The sequence below is a fragment of the Hibiscus syriacus genome, unplaced genomic scaffold (assembly GCF_006381635.1).
Source record: "Hibiscus syriacus cultivar Baekdansim isolate YM2019G1 unplaced genomic scaffold, ASM638163v2 tig00112496_pilon, whole genome shotgun sequence".
Taxonomy (NCBI): Eukaryota; Viridiplantae; Streptophyta; class Magnoliopsida; order Malvales; family Malvaceae; genus Hibiscus; species Hibiscus syriacus.
This window is the reverse complement of record NW_024063346.1, coordinates 439,377-462,086: the sequence shown is the minus strand read 5'-3', so window position 1 is coordinate 462,086 and position 22,710 is coordinate 439,377. Positions and strand designations below refer to the sequence as shown.

Genomic DNA, 22,710 nt, shown 5'->3' with positions numbered 1-22,710 from the left:
ACAATCTGAGTTTTGGCATCGATCAACAACGAACATAACTTATCAAGAGACAATGAGTCTTTCATTGTAGTAATGAAAGCAACATATGGTTGATACTCCCTCGAGAGACCCTTTAAGATAATCGCAACTTGTTATGCGGTGGAGATGACACTATCACACGATGCCAACGCATCACAAACTTCCTTGATCCGGGTCAAGTACGTCCGCATGTTGTTATCTCCTTTCCTGAGTGACTGAAGCTTATAATGGAGGCTAATGACTGCCGTGGTAGAGCGGTTTGCAAAGAACTGCATGATCTTGTTCCAAACAGCCACCGCAGTCTCTGCCCCAACAAATTGAGAGAACATATGCGAGCTGATTGTTGACAGCAGCCACGACCCCAATGCACTATCTTGTGCGACAAATTCATCATACAGTTCATTTGGCACCGATTCACCATTTGCACCAGCTACAAAGGCAGTCGGAGGCTGCAACGAACCAGTCAGTAACCGCTAGAGCCTATGACTGCGAACAATCAATAAAACTTGCTGCTTTCATAGTAAGAAATTCGATTCATCAAGAATGACATTCACCTTCTTGTGAGTGAAGGTCTTGGCAGCCAACGAATCCATGTCTTTCAACAACTGAAGCAGTGAAGCGAATCACCTCAAGAATAGACGGAGAATGATACCATGATGGATTACTGGTTTAAAGAAACTAACAACAATAATAAAGAAGCAATTCCATGCATTTCATTGAGGGCTTAATACCCTTTTATACAACTTGTTATCTAACAAACTCATGACAGCTCAACTAACAAACTCAACAGACGGTTATGTGTTCACACACACACACTCACTTACTCACAACACTCAACAACCTCACACACATCATAACCACTCAGTCACCATTCTAGCTTCATTCACACTCAACCTTGTTTGCTAACACCCTAGACAAAGAAAAATAAAAGATATTGAAGGTTATCAATGTTATGATCTAATTATGGTGCCTTTGCTATAAATTGTTAAAAGAGTTTGCTGAGACTACAAATGTTGTTGCTTTTCTTGTTCGAGTTCCAACAGATTAGTTTCACTTATTTCTCACCATTCAGTTAAGTCTCTCCAGCTCGTTGTACGCTTTCCAGGTTGTTTAGCAAATGATGCAAACAATTTGCTTCTCTTTTATGTACTTTGTTTTGTTCTATCTTCATTATTGTTTTCCGTCCTTTTTTCTCTTTGATCGTGGAGAGCATAGGCGGACCATAATGGGCCAGAGAAGGCCCTGGCTCCACAAATATTATGGAAAACTAGCATCTGGGCACTCGATTTTAAAGTTACTTTTAATTAAGTTCCCTTTTCAAATTAAGTTACTATTTATTTGGAACATTTAAAAAATGTAATACTCTTAATTAAGTCCCCTTTTAAATTTATCCAACTTGTCATCTTTTACTTCATAGTAGGTTTTAGTTAATTCTTTTGGGTAAACCACCTATTTAGTCACTCACATATTACTTAGTTTCTATTTTGGTTATCACATTTTTTTTAAAATCATACCTAACGTTACGTTTTATTTTTGTTGTGTCCACTCAACCCAAATATCATGCCTAGTCTAATGGCTAGGCACCTACCACTATGCTTAGAGGCTAGAGTTTGATTCCCCTTAGTAGCATATGAATATTTTGTTGATTTTATTCTCTAAACGAGTCATTATCTTATTGGTAGTATAAATCAATTAAAAAATAATTGTTGAAGATGTCTAAATAAAAATAATAATGGTAAATTTACATTTTATCGTTGTCTTTTATTTTTTAACGACATGTGACTAAAATAAAATAAAATATAATAATGAGTATGATTTTGAAAATTTAATAATTATATGACCAATACATAAACAAAATAACATATGGTGACTAAATATATAATTTATCCTGATCTTTTTGTAGTGCTATACAATGGCCATAATTTTAATTTTATTATTTTGATTTACAAAGAGCCAACCTAAACACGTCATCACTGAATCTCTGCGACTCCAGACACATTGATGCGATGTATGCATGCGTGCATGTGCATGGGGAATGGAAAAGAAAACAAAATGGCATTGGCATTCATAAATCATAGCCTGTGCAAGGGACCCACAAGATAAAAGAAGGCTGGCGAAGGAAGAAATGGAATGAGAGCACGTCATTCTGCCACGTGTATATATCTATTGCTATGCCCTCATTGGCTTGATCTGAAATAGCAAGCCAAAATATCTAAACCTGGTGTCTCTACCAGCCAGATATTTTGGAACCTGCCCGTGAAGGTGCCCCCGAATCCTCATCCACCTAACGTTACACGTGGCTTATTCATAATGGTCGAATACTTTCGGGCAATAGCTACCTCACAGAGCGTTCGATTTTCGGGCCCCACCGTCGAAGCATCAGATCTGATGCTCTGTTTGCCGTTGGTTAGATCCTTGTCCATCTAAATGACCATATAAAACGGATGCATGGGATATTTGTCGAATATATTAGGTTTTAAATTTTATTGTTATTTTATTTTATATATCATTGTTATATTATAAAGATAGTTTTCGTAAATCTCTAAGTTTTCGTTATACTATATTCATTATAATTATTAACACTCCGATAGTCAAGGTCTTTAGTTATATATCTTTGTTTATTGGAGGATGAATATTTTCTAATTCAATTATAATACATAGATAAAACATTTGATATATTCATATTACTTATTATAACATAGTTTAAGGTTTAAAAATCGAATTTCTTTAGTTGTTAGTATGCAAATAGTCACAATGACCCTACTATTAACTCACATACTCAAATACATTATAAATATTCTAAATCAAAATCGAAAGAAAAAAAGGATGGCCATTTACAATTACAAGTGACATTCCTTGAACCTACATGCTGACACTTTCTTTCCCGGCTTCTTTTTCAACAAAGTATTAATCAATAGTTGTTCGTTCATTGTCATGACTTTTCATCTAAATAAAAAATGTATATCGTCAACTGTGAATAGATAAATCTATTATCATCAACAATTAAAATAATTAATTTAAATTATACAAAAATATATTAATTATAATTGTAATTTATTAGTATATTATATAAATTGATTCTAATTTTATAGTATATTATTATTATTATTATTATTATTATATGTTGTGGTGTTATAAAATAATTTGGGTGCAGTTCCAACTAGAGAGTGTTTTCTCCGTGTTTTTAGCATTTGAAGAAAGTCAACTAACCTTCACTATCATAGAAATTGAACCCGCGGTTCATTTTCCCCTTTTATTTGATTTAACTTTTATGGAATTATTGAAGAAAAACATGCAAATTATCATTTTTGTAAAAAGAATAATTAAGATTTTTTATAATTATTAAGATAAAACTAATCACTTAAGATCATATAATGATCATGCAAAGAAAATATTAAAAACATATAAAAATAACTCAAACATTACATACAAAATAAATGTGGTTTAAATTGTAAAGTCACATTTTTTAAAGTCGTTCAAATATTACAATATATATTTTTCGTCTTCCATGCATGTACGATAGAAGAAATAACTAATAGCGTTACATAAATCGTGGGTGATCGAAATAACTTTTAGTGGATATTATAGCAAACATCTTATTTAAAAATTAATTTTCTTTACATTATGTGGTCAATTTTTTCAACATATTATTGAAGTAAATTTTTATTTTAAAAAGACTTAGTTTTTATGTTTAAATTAAAAAACACAAAATAACATTTCCAATTATAATTATGTAATTCTCATTTTATATATTTTATGTCAAACTATTTTATAATATAATATAAATAATCAAATAAATATTTATACAATCTAAATTTGGCTATATCAGTCAACACCACTAAATCAAACTCAATTTAATCTATAAAATATGTTTTTAACATCATAAATTTGTTTTTACTTTTTGAAGTTACACCATTTATTATTTTTAAAAGGTTTAATAATTTTACTTATTTACCCATTTAGACACCTAAAGTTTTTTTTTATCAATTTATATGCCAAACGTTTTTAATGTTATCATTTAGGTTCCTATACCGTAATAACTATTAAAAATCCATATAAATAAGTCATCAAACAGTATTTTACACGTGGTTTATTATTATTATTTTCTTGACTTTTTTTTAAAAAATCATACTTTAAAAAAAACCTAAACTTTTCTTATTTTTCTTAAAATATCTTAAGACTTTCAATTTTGGCGCTGACCACTACCACCGTCGGCAATCATCGGCTCATCTACCAGCCTGTAAATCACTCGTTAACCATCCATTCACCAATTGGGATGGATGTGTGTTAGAAATTAGGGATTTAGAGTTTGGATTTAGAGATTTGAGTTTAGAGATTTTTGGGGTTTAAAGTCACGATTGACGGTGGTCGATGGGTAGGCTGTCGGTGGGGTAGCAACAGTGGTAGACGGTTGACGGGTGCGACGAATGCTTTGAGATTAAGGATTTTGAGATTTTTTTTAGATTTTTTTGAGTAATAATAATAATTATAAGTTTTTTAAATAAAGTTTAAAAATTTATAAAGGAACAACATGTCACATTCTGAGTTGTTGACGATTTTTTTTAACATCTGTTACAGTCGAAACACATAAATGATAACATTAAAAATGTTAAGAACTTAAATTGACAAAAAATTTAAGCACCTAAATAAAAGAAATATAATTTTAAGATTTTTTTATATTAAACCCTTTTAAAATACTAAAACATGCAATATTTATTTATTATTTTTTTAAACACGATATTTTATTTAGAAAAGAGTTTTTATTTACCGACCACCACAACAACACATCTCATCATCAAGGGAGATCTCCAATGGCAGACGTACACCACAACAACACACGTCACCTCCTCCCAAAATATCTTCCGACCAAACCGTTTTAATAATCAAAGCTTTCAAGCAAAATATTAAGTAGAATTTAAAACCCAAGTGCTGTCCCTTCTCTTTTCTTGTAATTAAACTTTTTTAATTATTATTATTTTATGATATGTACCATGCATGTATGTATGATGCCAGCATAAATGGTGTCATGACATAGGAGTTTGCGAGACCAGAGGAAAATATCATTGCCAAGTCATCACCAATCTTAAGCGAACAGGCTTCTAAAGATCTCCTCTTTCTCTCTATAACTCTCTCTCTCTCACACCAAAACGCTGTACCACCTCTTAAATTTTTCCAAAAAAAATTGTATTTTTTCCTTTTAATTTACAGTCATACTTGTTTATATCAGAGCGTTAAATCGAAACTACTTCGGGAAAAATATTTAGCTTCTGGTAACCGTAGCCAAGGTACTTATTGAGTTTCCAACTATTTTTTAAAATATATATTTATTTCCAAGTTTGGATTTTTTTATTCTGTTTATGTTTACAATATTTTTCTTTTAAATGTGTCTTGGGATCTAATCTGAGTTTTTGTTGTTGTTGATTTAGTGTGTTTTTATTTTATTTATTCTATTTTTTATCTTTAAATAATATTTTGCTCTTTCAATTTTTTTCTATTATCTGTGAAGTTTGAAGATTTTATTCTTTTTGGTACTAACCATCAATTTAATGTTTTTATCTGAATCTTTAGGTAGGTGTATCGTATAGACAATGTTCTTAGCTTTCTTATTAATCCATGTTCAAGCGATTTGATTTTCATTCATATAATTTTTTCAAAAACCTGCTTATTGTTTTTCCCTTTGCTTTTGCTTTATGGTTACAGATTCTGATTTTAAGTTAAACTATACTTTTATTACAAGGCTTTAGGTAGCTAAAGGCTGAAACTTTGTGGAGATTATTAATACTGTTGTAAAATCCTAGTCTTTTTAGAGAGAGATGCTATAGTTTCTCTCGTTGAATTTTTTCTGCGAGTTCAATTCTTTTCTATTTTCTTCTATTTGATATGTATATTTGTGGCAATCTGAGGGTTGCACAGGGTTGTGATGTTGAATTACGAAATCTTGATTCTTGACAGGTAGCAGTTGCAGAGTGGAAAAGCATAGGTTCTGGTGATTGATTCAAAAGAGTACGTTTGGAGGACAAATCCTTATTTAGTCTAAATGGCTAATCCATCTAAGAGGTGGATTGATGGTCTTCAGTTTTCATCGCTGTTCTGGTCGCCGCCGCAAGACCCTCAAGAACGAAAGGTACTGCATGGTTCTCATCGTGTTTGTTTTCGTTGCATTCTTATTCGATTTTCAAAAGATGCATTTAAGTGAAAATTGCATTAAATTTGGAATCCGAATTCTGAAATGAGAAGATAAGAGTTGTTTGTTACTGCTTTAATTCATAGGAATTGTTTGCTGCTTAAAATTTATGGCATGGTCGAGGTAGATACTCGAGTCATTTTACAAATCTATCATGTGTAAAGCGTTGGATCTGTATTCAGATGTGGTATGAGTTCGGATCATTTGGTGTCCAGATTATTGTTGGACGTGGCTAACACTATAAATCATGTTAATTCTGTATTCAGATGTGGTTTGAGTTTTATTTCGAGTAATTTTACAAAAGGACCATGTGCATGACCTTTTTTTTTCTTTTTAAAATTTTGTGTTGATCCATCCATGTCTTTCTGGTTCTTTGAATTTACATGATTATCTCTTGCTAATTTAAATTCATATTCTTTATTATGTTTCCCCTTGTTTAGGTTCAAATTACTGCATACGTTGAGTATTTTGGTCAATTCACATCAGAACAGTTCCCTGAGGATATTGCCGAGGTATATTTGTTTTGTACAACCATTTCACACTTGCAGAGGATGAAGGGAAAGATGCTTAACTAATTTGTTTATCATCATTATTTCAATTGAGGAAAGTCTTCGATGGTTAAGGATTTATATATCTAACAAAATTTGTTTGTTGTTGTAATAGCTTATTCGCAGCCGCTATCCATCTAAGGAGCAACGCCTTTTTGATGATGTTCTGGGTATTGGCTCTTTCTTCTTCTGTACTAAGCACAATCCATTATGATTAAACCTTTAAATTAATATATTCAAACAATTTATTTATATAACCGAGAATGATCGATACTTTAAAATAATTGGTTTGCAGCTACTTTTGTCCTTCACCATCCCGAACATGGGCATGCAGTTGTTCTTCCAATTATTTCAGGCATCATTGATGGTACGCTGGTTTATGATAAGAGTACTGCTCCTTTTGCGTCATTCATCTCCTTAGTCTGCCCAAGTAGCGAGGTATTATACTAAATTTTTTCATTCAACAAAGAAGATGGTCTTTGCTTCACATTCTTTTTTTTCCTTTTGGATGTTAGATTCTCAATGCTCTCTTTTTTCACAGAATGAGTATTCTGAACAGTGGGCTCTTGCATGCGGGGAGATCTTGCGAATTCTGACTCATTACAACCGCCCAATATATAAAATGGAACCACAAAATAGTGAACTGGATAGAAGCCACAGCAGCAGCCAAGCTACGACAAGTGAATCTGTAGATGGGGAACCATCCTGTCGTATACCTTTGAAGCAACAGGAGAGGAAGCCTTTAAGGCCTTTGTCTCCTTGGATTACTGATATATTGCTTGCAGCGCCTTTGGGCATCAGAAGCGATTACTTCCGTTGGTGAGTGCATTTTACTATGCTTTATATTGTCCTTTCTAAGTAGCTTGAAACATTAGTTGATCTCTATAAACATCAGTTCTCTTTCTTGTTTGTTTGTTTGTTTGTTTTTTTTATTTGTAAGTTCTTTCTTAATTTTATAGTGCAAATGATGGGTGTGTTTGAGCCTCTTAGGTTAAAAAAAGTAAGGAAAAGAAGATGAAAATTTGTTCTTTTATGAGGGTAAAATATAAAACAAAATTTATTTAACAAAATTATGTTATGAAATTTTTAAAGACGTATTTGCATACCCTATCTTATTATTGGACACGTTTTTATTGAACTCTGAGAGTCCAAAAGTTCAGAAAAGAGCATGTATGACAGTTAGACACATACTAATATGAGATACCCGTACTGGAGTCCATTTAAAATAGCGGGAAAGGACTTTTATCTGCTCATCTACAGAAGATTTACTTCTGAGTTTCAAGGTCGCTCTCAAGTAATTACATACTAGCTCAATTTATCATATACCTGTCATTGACTTTAAATGCCCTTGTATGTTTCATCCTACGATTAGGCTCACTGCATAGAACACTATGTGCTTAATTCTGAAGCCCACAATCATTTATATGGGTTAACAGGTGCAGTGGTGTTATGGGAAAATATGCAGCTGGAGACCTCAAGCCACCTACAACTGGTTAGTTAGATATTTTTTTTGCTCAAATTCATGACATGATTATAACTCTGTTTGTGTCCGTTAAGTGAAGTAGTTATTGTTTCACATGCTTGCATGTAAGCTTTTCTCCAAACTATAAATTTAGTTTTAGGCATTGACATTTTGTACCATGGACTCGTTCTTTAATTGGAAAATGCAAGGTTTTTTTTTAATATTGAAGTCTTCTAGATTTTATCATGATAGACTATTTTTTTATGAGCAATAGATGAAGATATCAGTAAATAAGTAAAGCCTTCAATTATTAAGTTGAAAAAGTTCTAACAGATATGGACAATCAGAAGAGATAGAAATACAAGATTAAGGGTAGCATAAGAGTAATACATGCTTTTCTGCAAATCATACATAATACATATGTATGTTGCAAAAATCATCACTACGAACAAGAATATAAATGTTATTCTAGTTATGGCCAACCAACATTTGGGTATAAGTGATAGGATACATCTCACTTCTTAATTGATCAAATATAGCTTTACTGCAACTGATTTTATGAACTATATTTGTGGTAATCTCTAGAGGGGCTCATCTAAAGAAATAAGTTTTCTAGACAAGACGTGGTTTAGAAAACTCTGTAAGGCAGTAAAGGGTTATATAAACTTTTTTGTAAAGAGTGCTTTGCATGTGACTTGTTGATAAGTTGAAAATTTTTGTCGTCTCTTTTTTGGCAGTAAATACGTCGTCTCTTGACCTATTGATGCCAGTCCGGGCAACATTCTGCATTAAAATGACTAAATAAATATTCTTAATGTAGTTGAAAATATCATGTATAGAAGATTTATTTTGATGTGCTTATTGCTTAGTAGGATCACTCTTTGTTACCTTGCTGCTTAAGGCATGAGTGAGAATGCATTGTGTGGTAAAATTATCACGGGAATGTCATTAGTGGCCTTACTAGTTACTGTCTTGTTATGATATAATTTGATGATAATTGTGTGGTAATAATTAGTAAATGCATGTGTGGATGTATATTAAGATATGAAAATAAAAATGGCCTAAAGTTATTTTTTTCATAACCACAAATAATAAGATATGTTAGCCTCGAGGACTCATCACCTGACTGCCGTTTATCCATAGCTTCTTCACGTGGATCTGGAAAGCATCCTCAGCTCATGCCATCAACTCCAAGATGGGCCGTCGCAAATGGTGCTGGTGTCATTTTAAGCGTGTGTGATGAAGAGGTTACACGCTACGAGACTGCTAGTTTAACTGCTGCAGCAGTCCCTGCCCTTCTACTTCCTCCCCCTACAACAGCTTTGGATGAGCATCTAGTTGCTGGGCTACCAGCCCTTGAACCATATGCACGTTTATTTCATCGGTAAATTGCTGAAACTTTTCTCTTGAACAACGTATGCTCAGATATTTTTCCTTGGATACCATGAGCTGCGCAAAGAACTTCCAAATTTGTATAGGCAATCTGGATGTTTGAATAACAGTTTCTTCGTGTTTTTCTAAGCAAGGGTAGGGTTTAGGTTGCATAAAGACTGCAATGTCAGTGCGCTTTTGTATATATGCACCTTCTTGCCGAAATTGCCTTCAACATGGTTTCTTCAAATACCTTAAGACTTCTTAAATTTTAAGATTTTCCTGTAATCCAAAGTTCTGATGTTCTTAAAGCAAATATATATCACATATCTTGAAAAGCTGAGAAGTTTCTAAGTGCATTCTGGACATTTTATTTGAGATAGAAGTGTTTTACAAATGCAATGGCAAGAGTCTGAATATTAACATTGATTAAAATACGGTCTTTATATGATATAGTTTTTTTCCCCTTCATTTTTCCTGATCAGGTACTATGCCATTGCAACTCCAAGTGCCACCCAAAGACTTCTTCTTGGGCTTTTAGAAGCACCTCCATCATGGGCTCCAGATGCACTTGATGCTGCTGTGCAGCTTGTGGAACTCCTTCGGGCTGCTGAAGATTATGCAACTGGTATAAGGGTGAGTTAAATGCTTTTCAGTGCATACATTTGAATATAAATCAATACTTTCTGGTATCAAACTTGAATTTCATGTGGATCTCACCTTCATCATCTTGAATGTTAGCTTAATGAAATTGCAAAATTTGTCAACATAGATTGTTCAACCACATGCTAAACAGAATTACGTGAAGGTGCTAGCTAATCCTTAATGAGATCAATAAGAAGGATACGGTCCTTAATAACAAAAATTGGCGGTTGCATCAAGGACGCTGAATAGGTATTTCTAGATGCATGTGAACTATGTTGTGAGCATCCCGTTCATGAAAGTGTTTTCATTAGAGGTGCATTTACATAATTATATATTGCGTGGTGGTTGCTTGGATCCAACTTAAAAGCTATTGGCTGTGGGTTTAGGCACAACCCTGAATAAAAGGTCTTACAAGAAACTCTTCACGAAAGTGTTTTCATTAAAAGTGGCTGCATTTATAAAATTATGTATTGGCATGGTGGTTGCTCTGATCCAACTTAAAAGCTGCTGGCTGTGGATTTAGACACAACCCTGAATAAAAGGTCTTACAAGAAACTCTTAACTTGACCAATACACGTTACCTCCAGTTGACATTTGTGAACCTTGTTGTTTTTGGTGTATTATCAGTCAATGTGGTGGAGTGCGATCTTGCGTGAATATCAGTAAAGCGTGCGCCGGCATATGCCTTAATATGGAGTTGTTTATGAGGAAGCATTCCACTCTAGGACCTAACATTCATTAGGGAAAAACATATAATTATATTTCTTCAAAAAGATGCATTAGTGCTTTAAGTTATCACCATTCTATTTGTCTTAGCAAGTTGCTTTTATGGATGTTGCTGTAGCTTCCTCGAAATTGGATGCATTTGCATTTTTTGCGGGCAATTGGGACTGCAATGTCTATGAGAGCAGGCATTGCTGCTGATGCTGCCGCAGCTTTACTTTTCCGCGTACTTTCACAGCCTGCACTGCTCTTTCCTCCAATCAGACAAGTTGAGGGAGTAGAAGTTCAACATGAACCTTCTGGTGGTTATATCTCGTGTTATAGAAAGCAGGTATTGCTGGTCAGCTTCAAAATTTTGCATGTTATCTTCAATTCTTTAACCTTTTGGGTTTTCTTTGTGGACAAGTAGTTAATAAGCATGGGTCTATACATACAATGATACTTGTTCACAAGAACTGAAAAAACATCTCAAAACACTGTTCATCAGATTGAGGTGCCTGCAGCTGAAGCAACAATTGAAGCTACTGCTCAAGGGATTGCGTCAATGCTTTGTGCTCATGGACCAGAGGTGGAATGGAGAATATGCACCATATGGGAAGCTGCTTATGGCCTGATTCCCTTGAGCTCATCGGCTGTTGATCTTCCAGAAATCATTGTTTCAACCCCATTACAACCTCCCATACTATCATGGAACCTATATATACCACTTCTCAAGGTCCTTGAATACCTTCCACGTGGAAGTCCTTCTGAAGCATGTCTCATGAAGATATTTGTGGCGACTGTTGAAGCAATTCTTCAGAGAACTTTTCCACCTGAATCCTCCAGGGAGCAATCCAGAAAAACAAGATACAGCATAGGCTCTGCCTCAAAGAATCTTGCTGTGGCTGAGCTTCGTACAATGGTGCATTCCCTCTTTTTAGAATCATGTGCTTCTATAGAGCTCGCTTCTCGCCTACTTTTTGTTGTCTTGACTGTGTGCGTTAGCCATGAAGCTCAGTTCAATGGGAGTAAGAGACGAAGAGGTGAAGAAAGTTATCCTCCTGGTGAGGGCATTAAGGAATCACAGGCACAAGATGAAAAGCTGAAAGATATTAAACCCAGAAAAGAAAAGAACCAAGGGCCTGTAGCTGCATTTGATTCTTATGTGTTGGCTGCTGTTTGTGCTCTTGCCTGTGAGCTTCAGTTGTTCCCTTTGGTTACAAGAGGAAATAATCATTCAACTTCTATAGATGTTCAAGCTACGGTCAACCCTGTAAAAGTAAATGGATCTTCTATTCAATGTGGACATGGCATTGACTCTGCTATCCATCATACTCACAGAATCCTGGCAATTTTAGAGGCACTTTTTTCGCTGAAGCCATCTTCTGTTGGCACCTCATGGAGTTATAGTTCAAATGAAATAGTTGCTGCAGCTATGGTTGCTGCTCATGTTTCTGAACTATTTAGACGGTCAAAGGCTTGCATGTATGCACTCTCTGTCCTAATGCGATGCAAGTGGGACAATGAAATTTACACCAGGGCATCATCGTTATATAATCTCATTGATATTCACAGCAAGGCTGTTGCATCCATTGTTAACAAGGCTGAACCATTAGAAGCACAACTGATATATGCACCTGTTGGGAAATATTCCGCTTGTTTAGATGGCAGAAAAGAAAACAATTGTTCAAGTGCCACTTGCTTTGGTCCCGGGGAGTCTTCTTCAGAATTTGAAGATTCGACTCATTCAGACAATAATATCAGATGTGAGGGAATGATAGCATCAAATGAAGGCTCGAGAAATTCCTTGGGCAAAGGCATAACAAGTTTCCCACTAGATGCCTCAGATTTGGCCAATTTTCTCACAAGGGACAGACACATAGGATTCAATTGCAGTGCACAAATTCTTCTGAGATCAGTGCTTGTGGAGAAACAAGAGTTATGTTTCTCTGTGGTTTCACTACTGTGGCACAAGTTGATAGCAGCCCCTGAAACACAGCTCAGTGCCGAAAGCACATCTGCCCAGCAAGGATGGAGACAGGTAATCTTCACGTCAAAAACTATAAAAAAGATTCACCTTAACTGATCCCTTATATATTTATATTTATTTTCTAAACAGATGAGGTTTGTTATACTTGTGTGGATCGGAAACATCGGGCAATTCATATAATTGCCCTATCTTTCATCAATAAATTCATCATTATTATTTCATAGAAATATATTTGTCTTACTACCCTACTTGGATGGAATTAGGTGGTTGATGCATTGTGCAATGTTGTATCAGCTTCACCGACAAAAGCAGCTACAGCCGTTGTACTTCAGGTCCAAATTTTGTTTATCTTGTGGGTTTTAGTCTAAAATTAGAAAAACGGAATCATGGGCTTTTCTTTATGGCTGCTGATTTGAACACCATGTGTTTTGTGAAAGATGATATCAATTTGTAATTATGGTAATAAAATCAAGAGCTACCATTTGTCATAAATGGTATAACAGGATGAACCGTCATCTGCATGGTGTCCAAACCAGCAGCCATAAAATGCCTTGTTTTAGCTTTTGCGTTTTTTTAACTTTATTTACTCTTAATCTGTTTGGTGACTTTCATGGCTTTGTGTTGTTGTCAGGCGGATAGGGAATTGCAGCCTTGGATTGCCAAAGATGATGGTCAAGGTCAGAAGATGTGGCGAATCAACCAGCGGATTGTAAAGTTGATCGTGGAGCTGATGAGAAATCATGATTGCCCAGAATCATTGGTAATAGTGGCAAGTGCTTCTGATCTACTACTTCGTGCCACAGACGGGATGCTTGTTGACGGGGAAGCTTGTACTTTACCACAACTTGAGGTATTTTATCTAATTATTGATGCTTATAGATGGTCATTTTCCAATCAATGCATCTTTCTAATTGGACATTTGGGTGAAGTTGAGTGATATTATCCCACATTTGTTAAGTTTTGGGTTTCATATAATCGTAATATATTCAAGTTAAGCCTCTTCACTTGTATCAACCGATTTTGGACTGGATGCTTAATATGGTATTAGAGCTCAGGTATATTATATTTTTCTTCCCTTGTAAAGCTAGATTTGTTGGACTGTTAAGTTGCCTCATGTTTTCCCACCTTTGTGAGGTTGAACATGTGTAATCCCTTGCTGAAGTTCACTGTTTGGAGTGTTTTATTCATTTTGTTGTCATTATATTCAAAACTGGCAGCTGTTGGAAGCAACGGCTAGAGCAGTTCAGCCGGTATTTGAGTGGGGAGAATCGGGACTGGCTGTAGCAGATGGACTTTCAAACCTGTTAAAGGTGAGCAAAATGCCCTTTATTGGCACAGTGAATTCAATATATTCTTAAGCTTAAAGTTGAAAAATGCTTTGAACCTGTTCATTGTAAATACCACTGCCCATTATTGTGGAGCACGTATGATGTTACTGCAAGATATTTGCTGATTTGATCCTTAATCTCCCTATCCGTGCAGTGTCGTCTACCAGCTACAACTCGATGCCTTTCTCATACAAGTGCACATGTTCGAGCTCTGAGCACTTCAGTCCTTCGCAACATTTTGCACATCGGTTCAATCAATTCTAAATCTAAGGTGGAAATAAGCGGTATGCATGATCCATCTTATCATTACTTCAATATAGGTGCCATTGACTGGCAAACTGATATCGAAAAGTGCTTAACATGGGAAGCTTATAGTCAGCTCGCAAGAGGAATGCATATACAATTTCTCGACACCGCTGCCAAAGAATTAGGTTGTAATATTTCTATATAACATCGATTAACTTTCGGAATACCAGTATAAAATACCCTTCTCTTTTAAAACTGAGAATACAAGGAAGAGTTGGACTTTCTTCAAATTGCTTGAGCCACATGGTTGGGGAAGAAAATGCATCTCCTAGTGGGGGTGGATGAAGGCTTGGAATGCCATGGAAGATGAAACTCATGAAGCAAGGTTAGTGTTATGATAAAGACGACACACTGAGGTTTCATTTCATGTATCTAAAGCTTAGCTATGTATGATATTAGACCCAGGTTTCAATTTGTATGTCGGATTACGAAATATAATTTCGGTTTAACTTAGAAAGTTATTCCATTAGAATGATGAACTGATTGTATGATTCAGTTTCTTTGAGCATATCAGTACATAAAATGTTTAGTGCTTCTTCTTGGCTTATTTGATTTTCTTCACGATATACATGGACCCTATGGTATTCTTTATAAAATAAAAATACTCAAAAGTCTTTAATATAACGTACTATATTTTTAATATTAATATCAATAAAACACATTAGTTTGATAATAAATATTTCAATAATAATATGTAATCTTTAAACTCTTGAGTATTACATTTTGAAAAAAGGGTAAAATCTTCAAACAAAATAATAAAATTATTTTTTATCGTGTCATTCAAACATTATACAATTTCTGATTTTTAGAAAACATTTTACATTTTCAAAATGATTTTTAAGTAACAATCAATAAAACGAAAGAACAATTAACTTTAAAACCAAGAAAAATAAAGTAAGAAAATATATAAAAAAGAAAATAATAGGTCAAATTTTATGGTTAATACTTTTACTAAAGATCAATTCTAGATTTAGTTTATATATTCTAATTTGATTAATTTTATATGTATAATTTTTAAAATGAAAATTTTTAATTCTAACTCCAATAATAAATTATAAATAATTAAAATTACATATAACTGTAGAATAATTTAGTTTAGTAAATTTCAGACGAAAATTTTAAAATATGAAGAAAATAGAGTTAAAATATATGAACAAATATTACATATTACAAGTACTGATCACAGAATTTAACCAAATAATAAAACGCAAAACGAATTACCCTAAAACCTAGAATCGTGAATATATATATATAAAACCGTAGTTTGCCTCCTTTCGTTCCCTTCAGCTAACCAGTAGCACAGAGCTTCTTCTTTTCTGTCCCCAGTTCTCCTCGTCCTCGCAAAATGGTAATTGGTTTTTTATTTTTCTCTTTTAAATTCATAATCTTTACAATTTTTCCACGTGAATTGATTTACTCCTCTTTTCGAAGCTTTTTAAATGCTTTATTTTTCTTACCTGACTCAGTTTCCGATCTAAATTTATTTCATTTGTTCTATTTTGGGGTGGAAGGAGGTTGTTATTAGCGTTCATCAAACGTCTTTTACTTGATTTAAGTTCGGATTTTAAGTTTTCTTGCCTAAACATTGCTGATTTTAACTTGATTTTAATGTTTGCCTGTGTAGTCTCTGGTGGCCAATGAAGATTTTCAGCACATTTTGCGTGTGCTGAACACCAACGTTGATGGAAAGCAGAAGATAATGTTCGCAATGACCTTCATCAAGGGTATTGGAAGGCGTTTCGCTAACATCGTTTGCAAGAAAGCCGATGTCGATATGAACAAGAGGTTTCTTTTTTATTCTGAAAGTTTGGAAGAACACAATGCAATTTTATCTCAATTTTAGGCTTAATTGGGGATAAATATGATGTTTTCTGCCACTAAGATTAGACAATGATGCATGTTTTGCTTTTAGGTGCTTTTTTTTTTTATAAGATTTGAAGGTGCTTTTAGGTGCTTCATGTTGAGATGATTGTGCAAAGGTGTGAATTGTAACCCCAGACCGATGCGGGTAATCAGATCTGAAGTGTCACATTAAGGCCACCATAGCGACCCAAGGTAAAAATAGCGAAAAATTTAAATTTTTTTATTTAAAACATGTAAATTCATAAAATCATTGATCAGAAAGATGAATTAAAACAGATTTTCAGACTCACATATAAAACAAAATACAATTACATGCCCCCTAATCACATGTATCGTACTCTGCAAACAGAACCGGAAGAACTCTATTACTGATGACGATAGTTGCACTGGTACAATTCTTTTAACCTGAAAAATGAATAACAGAGTGAGTTTTAGAAAGCTCAACAATACAGAACTACCAAATGATGCTGAAGAACGTGCAAATACAGATAAACATATCTTTCCTTATTGGTTCCGAAAATTTTTAGATTTTTATGCTGATCGGAGATCTTACTGATATTTCAGATGTTAACGGACAATGAACTTTTAGTTCAAATAAATACTTTGAATGCTTGAGTTCAGGAGATCGGAATAGGTTGTCTAGTGTGTTCCCGTAAAACCAGTAAAAAGATATAGATCTTTTAAAACATATATATACCTCCATCCCATCACATCAGAATGTGTAGGTTCTCAGAACCATACACCCAACCCAACACATCATATAAGGCCCTGAGCACAAAGTCGAGGAACCTGCGGAAATTCTTCCTTCAACAATACCCCCAATTAAAACATTTTTCCGTCATTAAACGGAGATATCAGAAATTAAAACATAATTCAGAACAGATATCAGAACAGAATCCAGATCAGAAATCAGAACAAAATTCAGGTCATGTATCAGAGCATAATTCAAGTCGGAAATTAGATAAAATAATTATATGATTAGGGGACACATCAGAGTTTACAAATATTATTCAGAGGTATTGGATAATCTTAGCAAGTAGAGAAACACGGATCTTCAGTATACCGATAGAATGTCGGAATTTAGAATCAATATTGTAAAAAGTTTAATAACTGACGGAATCATCAGTTATTCAGAATGTGAATTATCAGGATCATATCTTATTCGGACAATTTTCAGAAGTTGTACGTAATCATAAGGGTATTCATAATCTTTTACATCCATGTCAATTGATCGGATAATCGAACAATTTGAGAACGAAGATTCAAAACCTTAACAATTTATGTCCACTGGTCAATTCATTTTCCTTCCAGGATATTTACTTTTTAATACCACAAATTCTTGTTCATAGATCATCTTCAGAATTATCGCTGAATAGATATTCCAATGATCTTTTTTTTCATTTCCAAGATTCCACGATATCATGAAATACTGACGTGCTTGAGTTGTAGTTCATGTTCCATAAGGACAGTACATCTTATAAACTCATCAGAATTTCCAGACTTATCCAATTCGCTTATTTAATCCTCAATCATTGAGATTACATAGCTTATTTAGCAGTCAAGTCCATTCCAATTACTTCGGGGTTTTTCAGAGTAATTTAGACGTTATTGAATTTTAGATACATGTTGTACTTCCGTTCCATTCAATTTGGTCTTCATGGTTGATTTGTCGAACAAACGTCAAATTCCTAGTACTGAATGCGATCTAGAGTTGAGCTGAGCTGAGCTGAATACTTACAAAATTTCTCATCGAGCCAAACTTGAGAGGACGAATACGTATTCCAGTAATATATATGCCATTCAGGTATTGACATAGCTTTAGGGTTGATCTTCTCACTTAAATTGTTTTCTATTACTTTTAAAGGTAGTCCAACACCCATGCTTATTTGGATTTCTTAATTAATCCAAGACATTTACTTGGTATAGGTCATAAGGTTATTTTGGTAATTTGGGTGTTCAATTTTATTTCATTCATTTCAGAGCTCAAGGATATCCAATCATTCCTGAGCTTGGTGGTATTCTTGGGTCATTCCTAATACAGGGGTATTTTGGTCATTTTACATATTCAACGTATTTCAATCATTTCCTTTCGTCCGATCTTACTATTAAATTCAATCTTATCATTTATTTCAGTCCTTTCGAATAATTATGACAATAGAACACCCCGACAAATTATTCTTCAGGTATTTACTCATAACTCAGATATTTCTGGGTCAAGTGTCTTCTCAGATTTTACAAACGGAAAATCAGGAATTTTCCTGAACTAAGTCAGGATCTTAACAATCAAATTCGTACTTAATCGAGTTAAGTACGAATCCTCAAAGTATTTTCTCATTCAGGGTCAACTCAAACTATTTTACCTTTTCAAGGGCATTTTTGTAATTTCTTAACCAGATAATTTCGATATTAGTTCTTAACGAAAATAATATAATATAGATATCCTATGATTAACTGCTTCCTCGAACATTCTTTGATCTTGAAATGATTCCTTAAAAGACTTCTAGTATCAAGCATAAACCTTCTTGGGGTTAAAAACCGTTATCCATAATTTCCAAGTAAAACTAACATTTCTTATGCACATCAATAGTTTTAGCAGATTAATAATTCTTTTCAGATTTATTAATCCATTTCCAGGGATAATTCTTGTCATTTTCCAACATAAGAGTAATTTCGTAATTTTACCTAATCGAAATATTTTCATAATTTATCATCTAAGTATTTTTAATGAAATAAATTATAATCTATATATCTATGGCTGATTCTTTTATCACTTAATTCCAGAACTTGTAATTTAATTCCAACTGTCCTCCGATTTCTTATAATAGTCATCTGAGCCATATTCAGTTACCTACTTTCTACCGTATTCGTATCTAGGGTAGATCTTCATTAATTACACATATGAGACCAAACATTTCCATTCATGCATTTACCAATACCAACATGTTCTATAATGCATAAAGAGGTAGTAAAGTATTACCTCGATTTTTGTGTAATACTGATCGACTATAAAAATTCCATTCGAACGTCTTTGATCTTCAATTCAACTTCCAATAATTCCTCAGATACATATTAACATAAATTATATAAAAAACGAAGCTTAATTACGATAAACGGATCGAATCGGGTAATAAATCAGTGAAAATCAGCTTACCGGGTTCGAATTTGGCGAAACAGACTTCGGATTCGGATTCAAGATGTCGAAAGCATAAAATATGACATTTCAGAAATTTGGAATTTTCGGTCAAAATCAAAGTCAACGGGTTTGACTGGCAATTTCGAAGTCTTCGGGTTCGAATTTTGAAAAACGGACAGCGGAATTGGATTTGGAACGTCAAAAAATGTCAGGATAGGTATACTCGGTCAAAGTCAAAGGTCGTTTAATACCCGGTCAAAGCCGGTCAAAGTTTTAGTCAACAGTGGTCAACGGTCAACGGGTCAGGTCGGGTTATGACCGGTCAAACCGGTCATTTTTTTCTTCCTCACGCGCAGTGACGGCGCGTGAACAGCACCCTGATGTCGGAAAATTCCCGGAAAAATTCCTAAAATTTATTTTAAGCGATTTCGAGATACTTACAAAGCTCGGTTCAAATTTTGAACGGCGGAGAGCTCGATTTCAACAAATCGAAAACTTTGACCGCTTCACCTCTTCATGCGCCGCCGTCGACGGAGACCAAGGATGACACCGGCAGACTCGGAACAATGCAAGGAACACGATGGTGCGGGAGGTGTCGTAAACGGATCATCGGATCGTCGTGAATCAACGAAAAATCAATTGAAATCGAGTTATTACCGACGATATTTCCGACTGAAATTAACGACGAACGGAGACGATTCACGACGAAAGGTTTGAGGGGTTTTGTTCCTCGGTTGACAATGAACACGATGGTGGTTTCGGTTCGTCGATCGGAGGTCGGACGACGAGTAGAACGAAGTTGAAAGAGGGGTTGACGGGAGAGGAAAATCTGCAGAAAAACATATGGGAATGGGTGTTATAATTTATCCCAAAAGAAAAATGGTCAAATCATGAATCTAGCCACTGAATTTCCTGCCTTATAAAACCTTCTGTCAACTTTGAAATTTTACAATTTAATCCACCGTTTCTTTCAAAAATACCAATTAAATCCACCATTTTATAATTTCTTAAATTTAGCCCCTAAATTGGGGTGTTACATGAATGGTGATTAATTTACTTTAGATTAACTAGTTTTCTAGGCTTCTTTCATGTATATAGTAAAGTATAAGTTGTGGACTTTGTGGCATGTGGATCTTTTTAATGTTATTTGGTTTACTACTTGTTACCAGGGCTGGTGAATTGACCGCACAGGAGCTGGACAATCTCATGACTATTGTTGCGAACCCGAGACAGTTTAAAATCCCTGACTGGTTTTTGAATAGACAGAAGGATTATAAGGACGGAAAGTATTCCCAAGTTGTATCTAACGCTCTTGACATGAAGTTGAGAGATGATTTGGAGCGCCTGAAGAAGATCAGGTTACTTCTTTATTCTTACTGATTTGAGCTAGAGTTGATCTTTTAACTTGTTTTGTATGTGCCAACTATGTGATGATTTAAAAGATACCATCGAATCAACTCTGTCTAAGCATGAGTTTTACTGTTCTATTTGAGTTATGATCAGTGTCATAACATATCCTTTCACTATTAGCATTTTCAAACATATGAATTAATAAGTTGGACTGTTTATTTGAGGCACTCTCTTCTACAGCACTTGTATAATTGTATTTGAATTATGTCTTGTGATGTTTCCTTTGGGTTGTCATGCAAGTGGGTTAGTTGTTGGTGGACAGGTTAACCTTTGTTTTACCTTGATGTTGTTAGTGATGAGCATTTGATCGACTCAAGTCAAACAATTTTGAGTTAGTCGAGTTAATGAGTCATATTTTATAACTTAAACTTTATTTAGAAAATTATCAAGTCGAGCATATAAAATTTGAGGTGAGTCGAGTTGTTTGAGTTTTTGTTTAAATTTAATTGTAAATGTTTATAATGTTATGGTACTAATTGATTCCAATTTAAACGATTATCTATAATGTCTGACATACATATATATATTTCTGCATATTTTTTCATGTGATGTACATATATCATGCAAAGTTGAGAGATTTGACCCAAAATTGAAAACTAATCCACAAATTATTAAAATTTTCATATTATTTTAGTCTTATTTTATAATTCATACTTTATTTTAAAAAAATTGAGTTGAGTTGAAAATTTTGATTTTTTTTAGTCGAGTTTTGCTTACCCTAGTTTTTGTATAGATGAGAGGAGAGAGTTACCAACAAATGGTTAGAAATCTGGAAGTCACAACGTATTTTGACATTTCTACCTATGTAATTGACATAATGGAACAAAGAACCATAGAAAATGAAAAATAATATTCATGATTTACCAACATTAGTCGTGGTGGAATGAGATGTATAAATGTTCCTTAGCTAAAATTGTTTATCTTTGTTTCATTTGGAAAAGTATGTTAATTTCTGCGTCTTGTAGAATGAGATGAGACAGCAGCTAACTGTTTATACACTGATGCAGGAACCACCGTGGCCTGAGGCACTACTGGGGCCTTCGTGTCCGTGGTCAGCACACCAAGACTACTGGTCGCAGAGGCAAGACTGTTGGTGTGTCCAAGAAGCGTTAAAGGATTCATATTTATTTTGAAGAAATATATATCTCTCAGAGAATGTGGGTTTTCTTGTTTCTAGACAAATAGTAATAGTGTAGCGGCGTTTCAATTAAATGTTTGTTTGAATAATCAGTGTCTTGCATTTGTGTCACATTTGGCCCTTAAACATGGTTTGCAATATTTTCAGCTCCATTGATTTTCCAATTAAACTCTAAAAATGCATCAAATAAGCGTTGTAAATTTTGGGAGCTTGAACTATTATAGTTCCATCCATGCCCTTTTAGATGTGAGTAGTATCATTCCTCTCACACACTAGACTATAGCTATAGGAGATGTGGATTCTTTCAAAATATATCATAACCATGCGTGGATAGATTTGGTATTTGGAGAGTATAGGATGTGGATGCGCACCACTCAAGCTGGTCTTTGGTGTCTACATACAATTATTTAATCAACTCAAATTACCTCTTCATCTATTTTTATATTAGTAAGGTTTAAATGCATATATTTGGAATTTGGATTAAGCATCTTTTCTCAAATAATTAAGTTGATGCTTAAATTGGACATTTCTTCTTAAGTTAGTTCTTAAATTTATGTTCTCAAGTTAATATTCAAACTTTAATTTTATTTATTGTTTTGATACTTTTATTGG

General features: G+C 34.2%; 2 protein-coding genes and 1 long non-coding RNA gene across 5 annotated transcripts; 2 read left to right on the top strand and 1 right to left on the bottom strand.

Annotated features, from left to right (window-relative positions):
• Positions 1–206: 206 nt before the first annotated feature.
• On the bottom strand, positions 207–5,804 carry LOC120180457. Its single transcript, XR_005521686.1, has 3 exons — positions 5,677–5,804; positions 2,806–2,817; positions 207–217 (listed from the first exon to the last, which is right to left on the bottom strand). It is a non-coding gene; the product is annotated as an uncharacterized LOC120180457 (long non-coding RNA).
• LOC120180453 (protein GIGANTEA-like) lies at positions 5,148–15,092 on the top strand. 3 transcript variants are annotated; one of them, XR_005521684.1, is made up of 16 exons: positions 5,148–5,303; positions 5,932–6,142; positions 6,643–6,714; positions 6,866–6,920; positions 7,046–7,188; positions 7,292–7,569; positions 8,187–8,242; positions 9,356–9,596; positions 10,069–10,219; positions 11,073–11,282; positions 11,439–12,971; positions 13,184–13,252; positions 13,552–13,770; positions 14,138–14,230; positions 14,403–14,831; positions 14,885–15,092. XR_005521684.1 is itself a non-coding variant. In XM_039185774.1 (15 exons), exons 2-15 carry the CDS (start codon positions 6,056–6,058, stop codon positions 14,697–14,699), a joined length of 3,504 nt encoding a protein of 1,167 aa, XP_039041705.1. In that variant the 5' UTR covers positions 5,148–5,303; positions 5,932–6,055; the 3' UTR covers positions 14,700–14,878. The 3 variants fall into 3 exon arrangements, 1 of the variants encoding a protein (XP_039041705.1); XR_005521685.1 differs by lacking the exon at positions 14,885–15,092 and having other exon boundaries at positions 14,134–14,230; positions 14,403–14,544; XM_039185774.1 differs by lacking the exon at positions 14,885–15,092 and having other exon boundaries at positions 14,403–14,878.
• A 699-nt stretch (positions 15,093–15,791) lies between these two features.
• On the top strand, positions 15,792–22,305 carry LOC120180456 (40S ribosomal protein S18-like). Its single transcript, XM_039185775.1, has 4 exons — positions 15,792–15,902; positions 16,179–16,339; positions 20,720–20,908; positions 21,968–22,305. Exons 1-4 carry the CDS (start codon positions 15,900–15,902, stop codon positions 22,071–22,073), a joined length of 459 nt encoding a protein of 152 aa, XP_039041706.1. The 5' UTR covers positions 15,792–15,899; the 3' UTR covers positions 22,074–22,305.
• The last annotated feature ends 405 nt before the right edge of the window (positions 22,306–22,710 follow it).

Bases quoted from the DNA above. Each gene is read 5' to 3' on its own strand.
- LOC120180453 (XM_039185774.1), top strand. From the start codon at position 6,056: ATGGCTAATCCATCTAAGAGGTGGATTGATGGTCTTCAGTTTTCATCG. The intron at 7,189-7,291 runs GTATTATACTAA...CTTTTTTCACAG, and splicing joins TAGTCTGCCCAAGTAGCGAG to AATGAGTATTCTGAACAGTG. The intron at 10,220-11,072 runs GTGAGTTAAATG...ATGTTGCTGTAG, and splicing joins ATTATGCAACTGGTATAAGG to CTTCCTCGAAATTGGATGCA.
- LOC120180456 (XM_039185775.1), top strand. The intron at 16,340-20,719 runs GTTTCTTTTTTA...ACTTGTTACCAG, and splicing joins GATGTCGATATGAACAAGAG to GGCTGGTGAATTGACCGCAC. The intron at 20,909-21,967 runs GTTACTTCTTTA...ACACTGATGCAG, and splicing joins GAGCGCCTGAAGAAGATCAG to GAACCACCGTGGCCTGAGGC.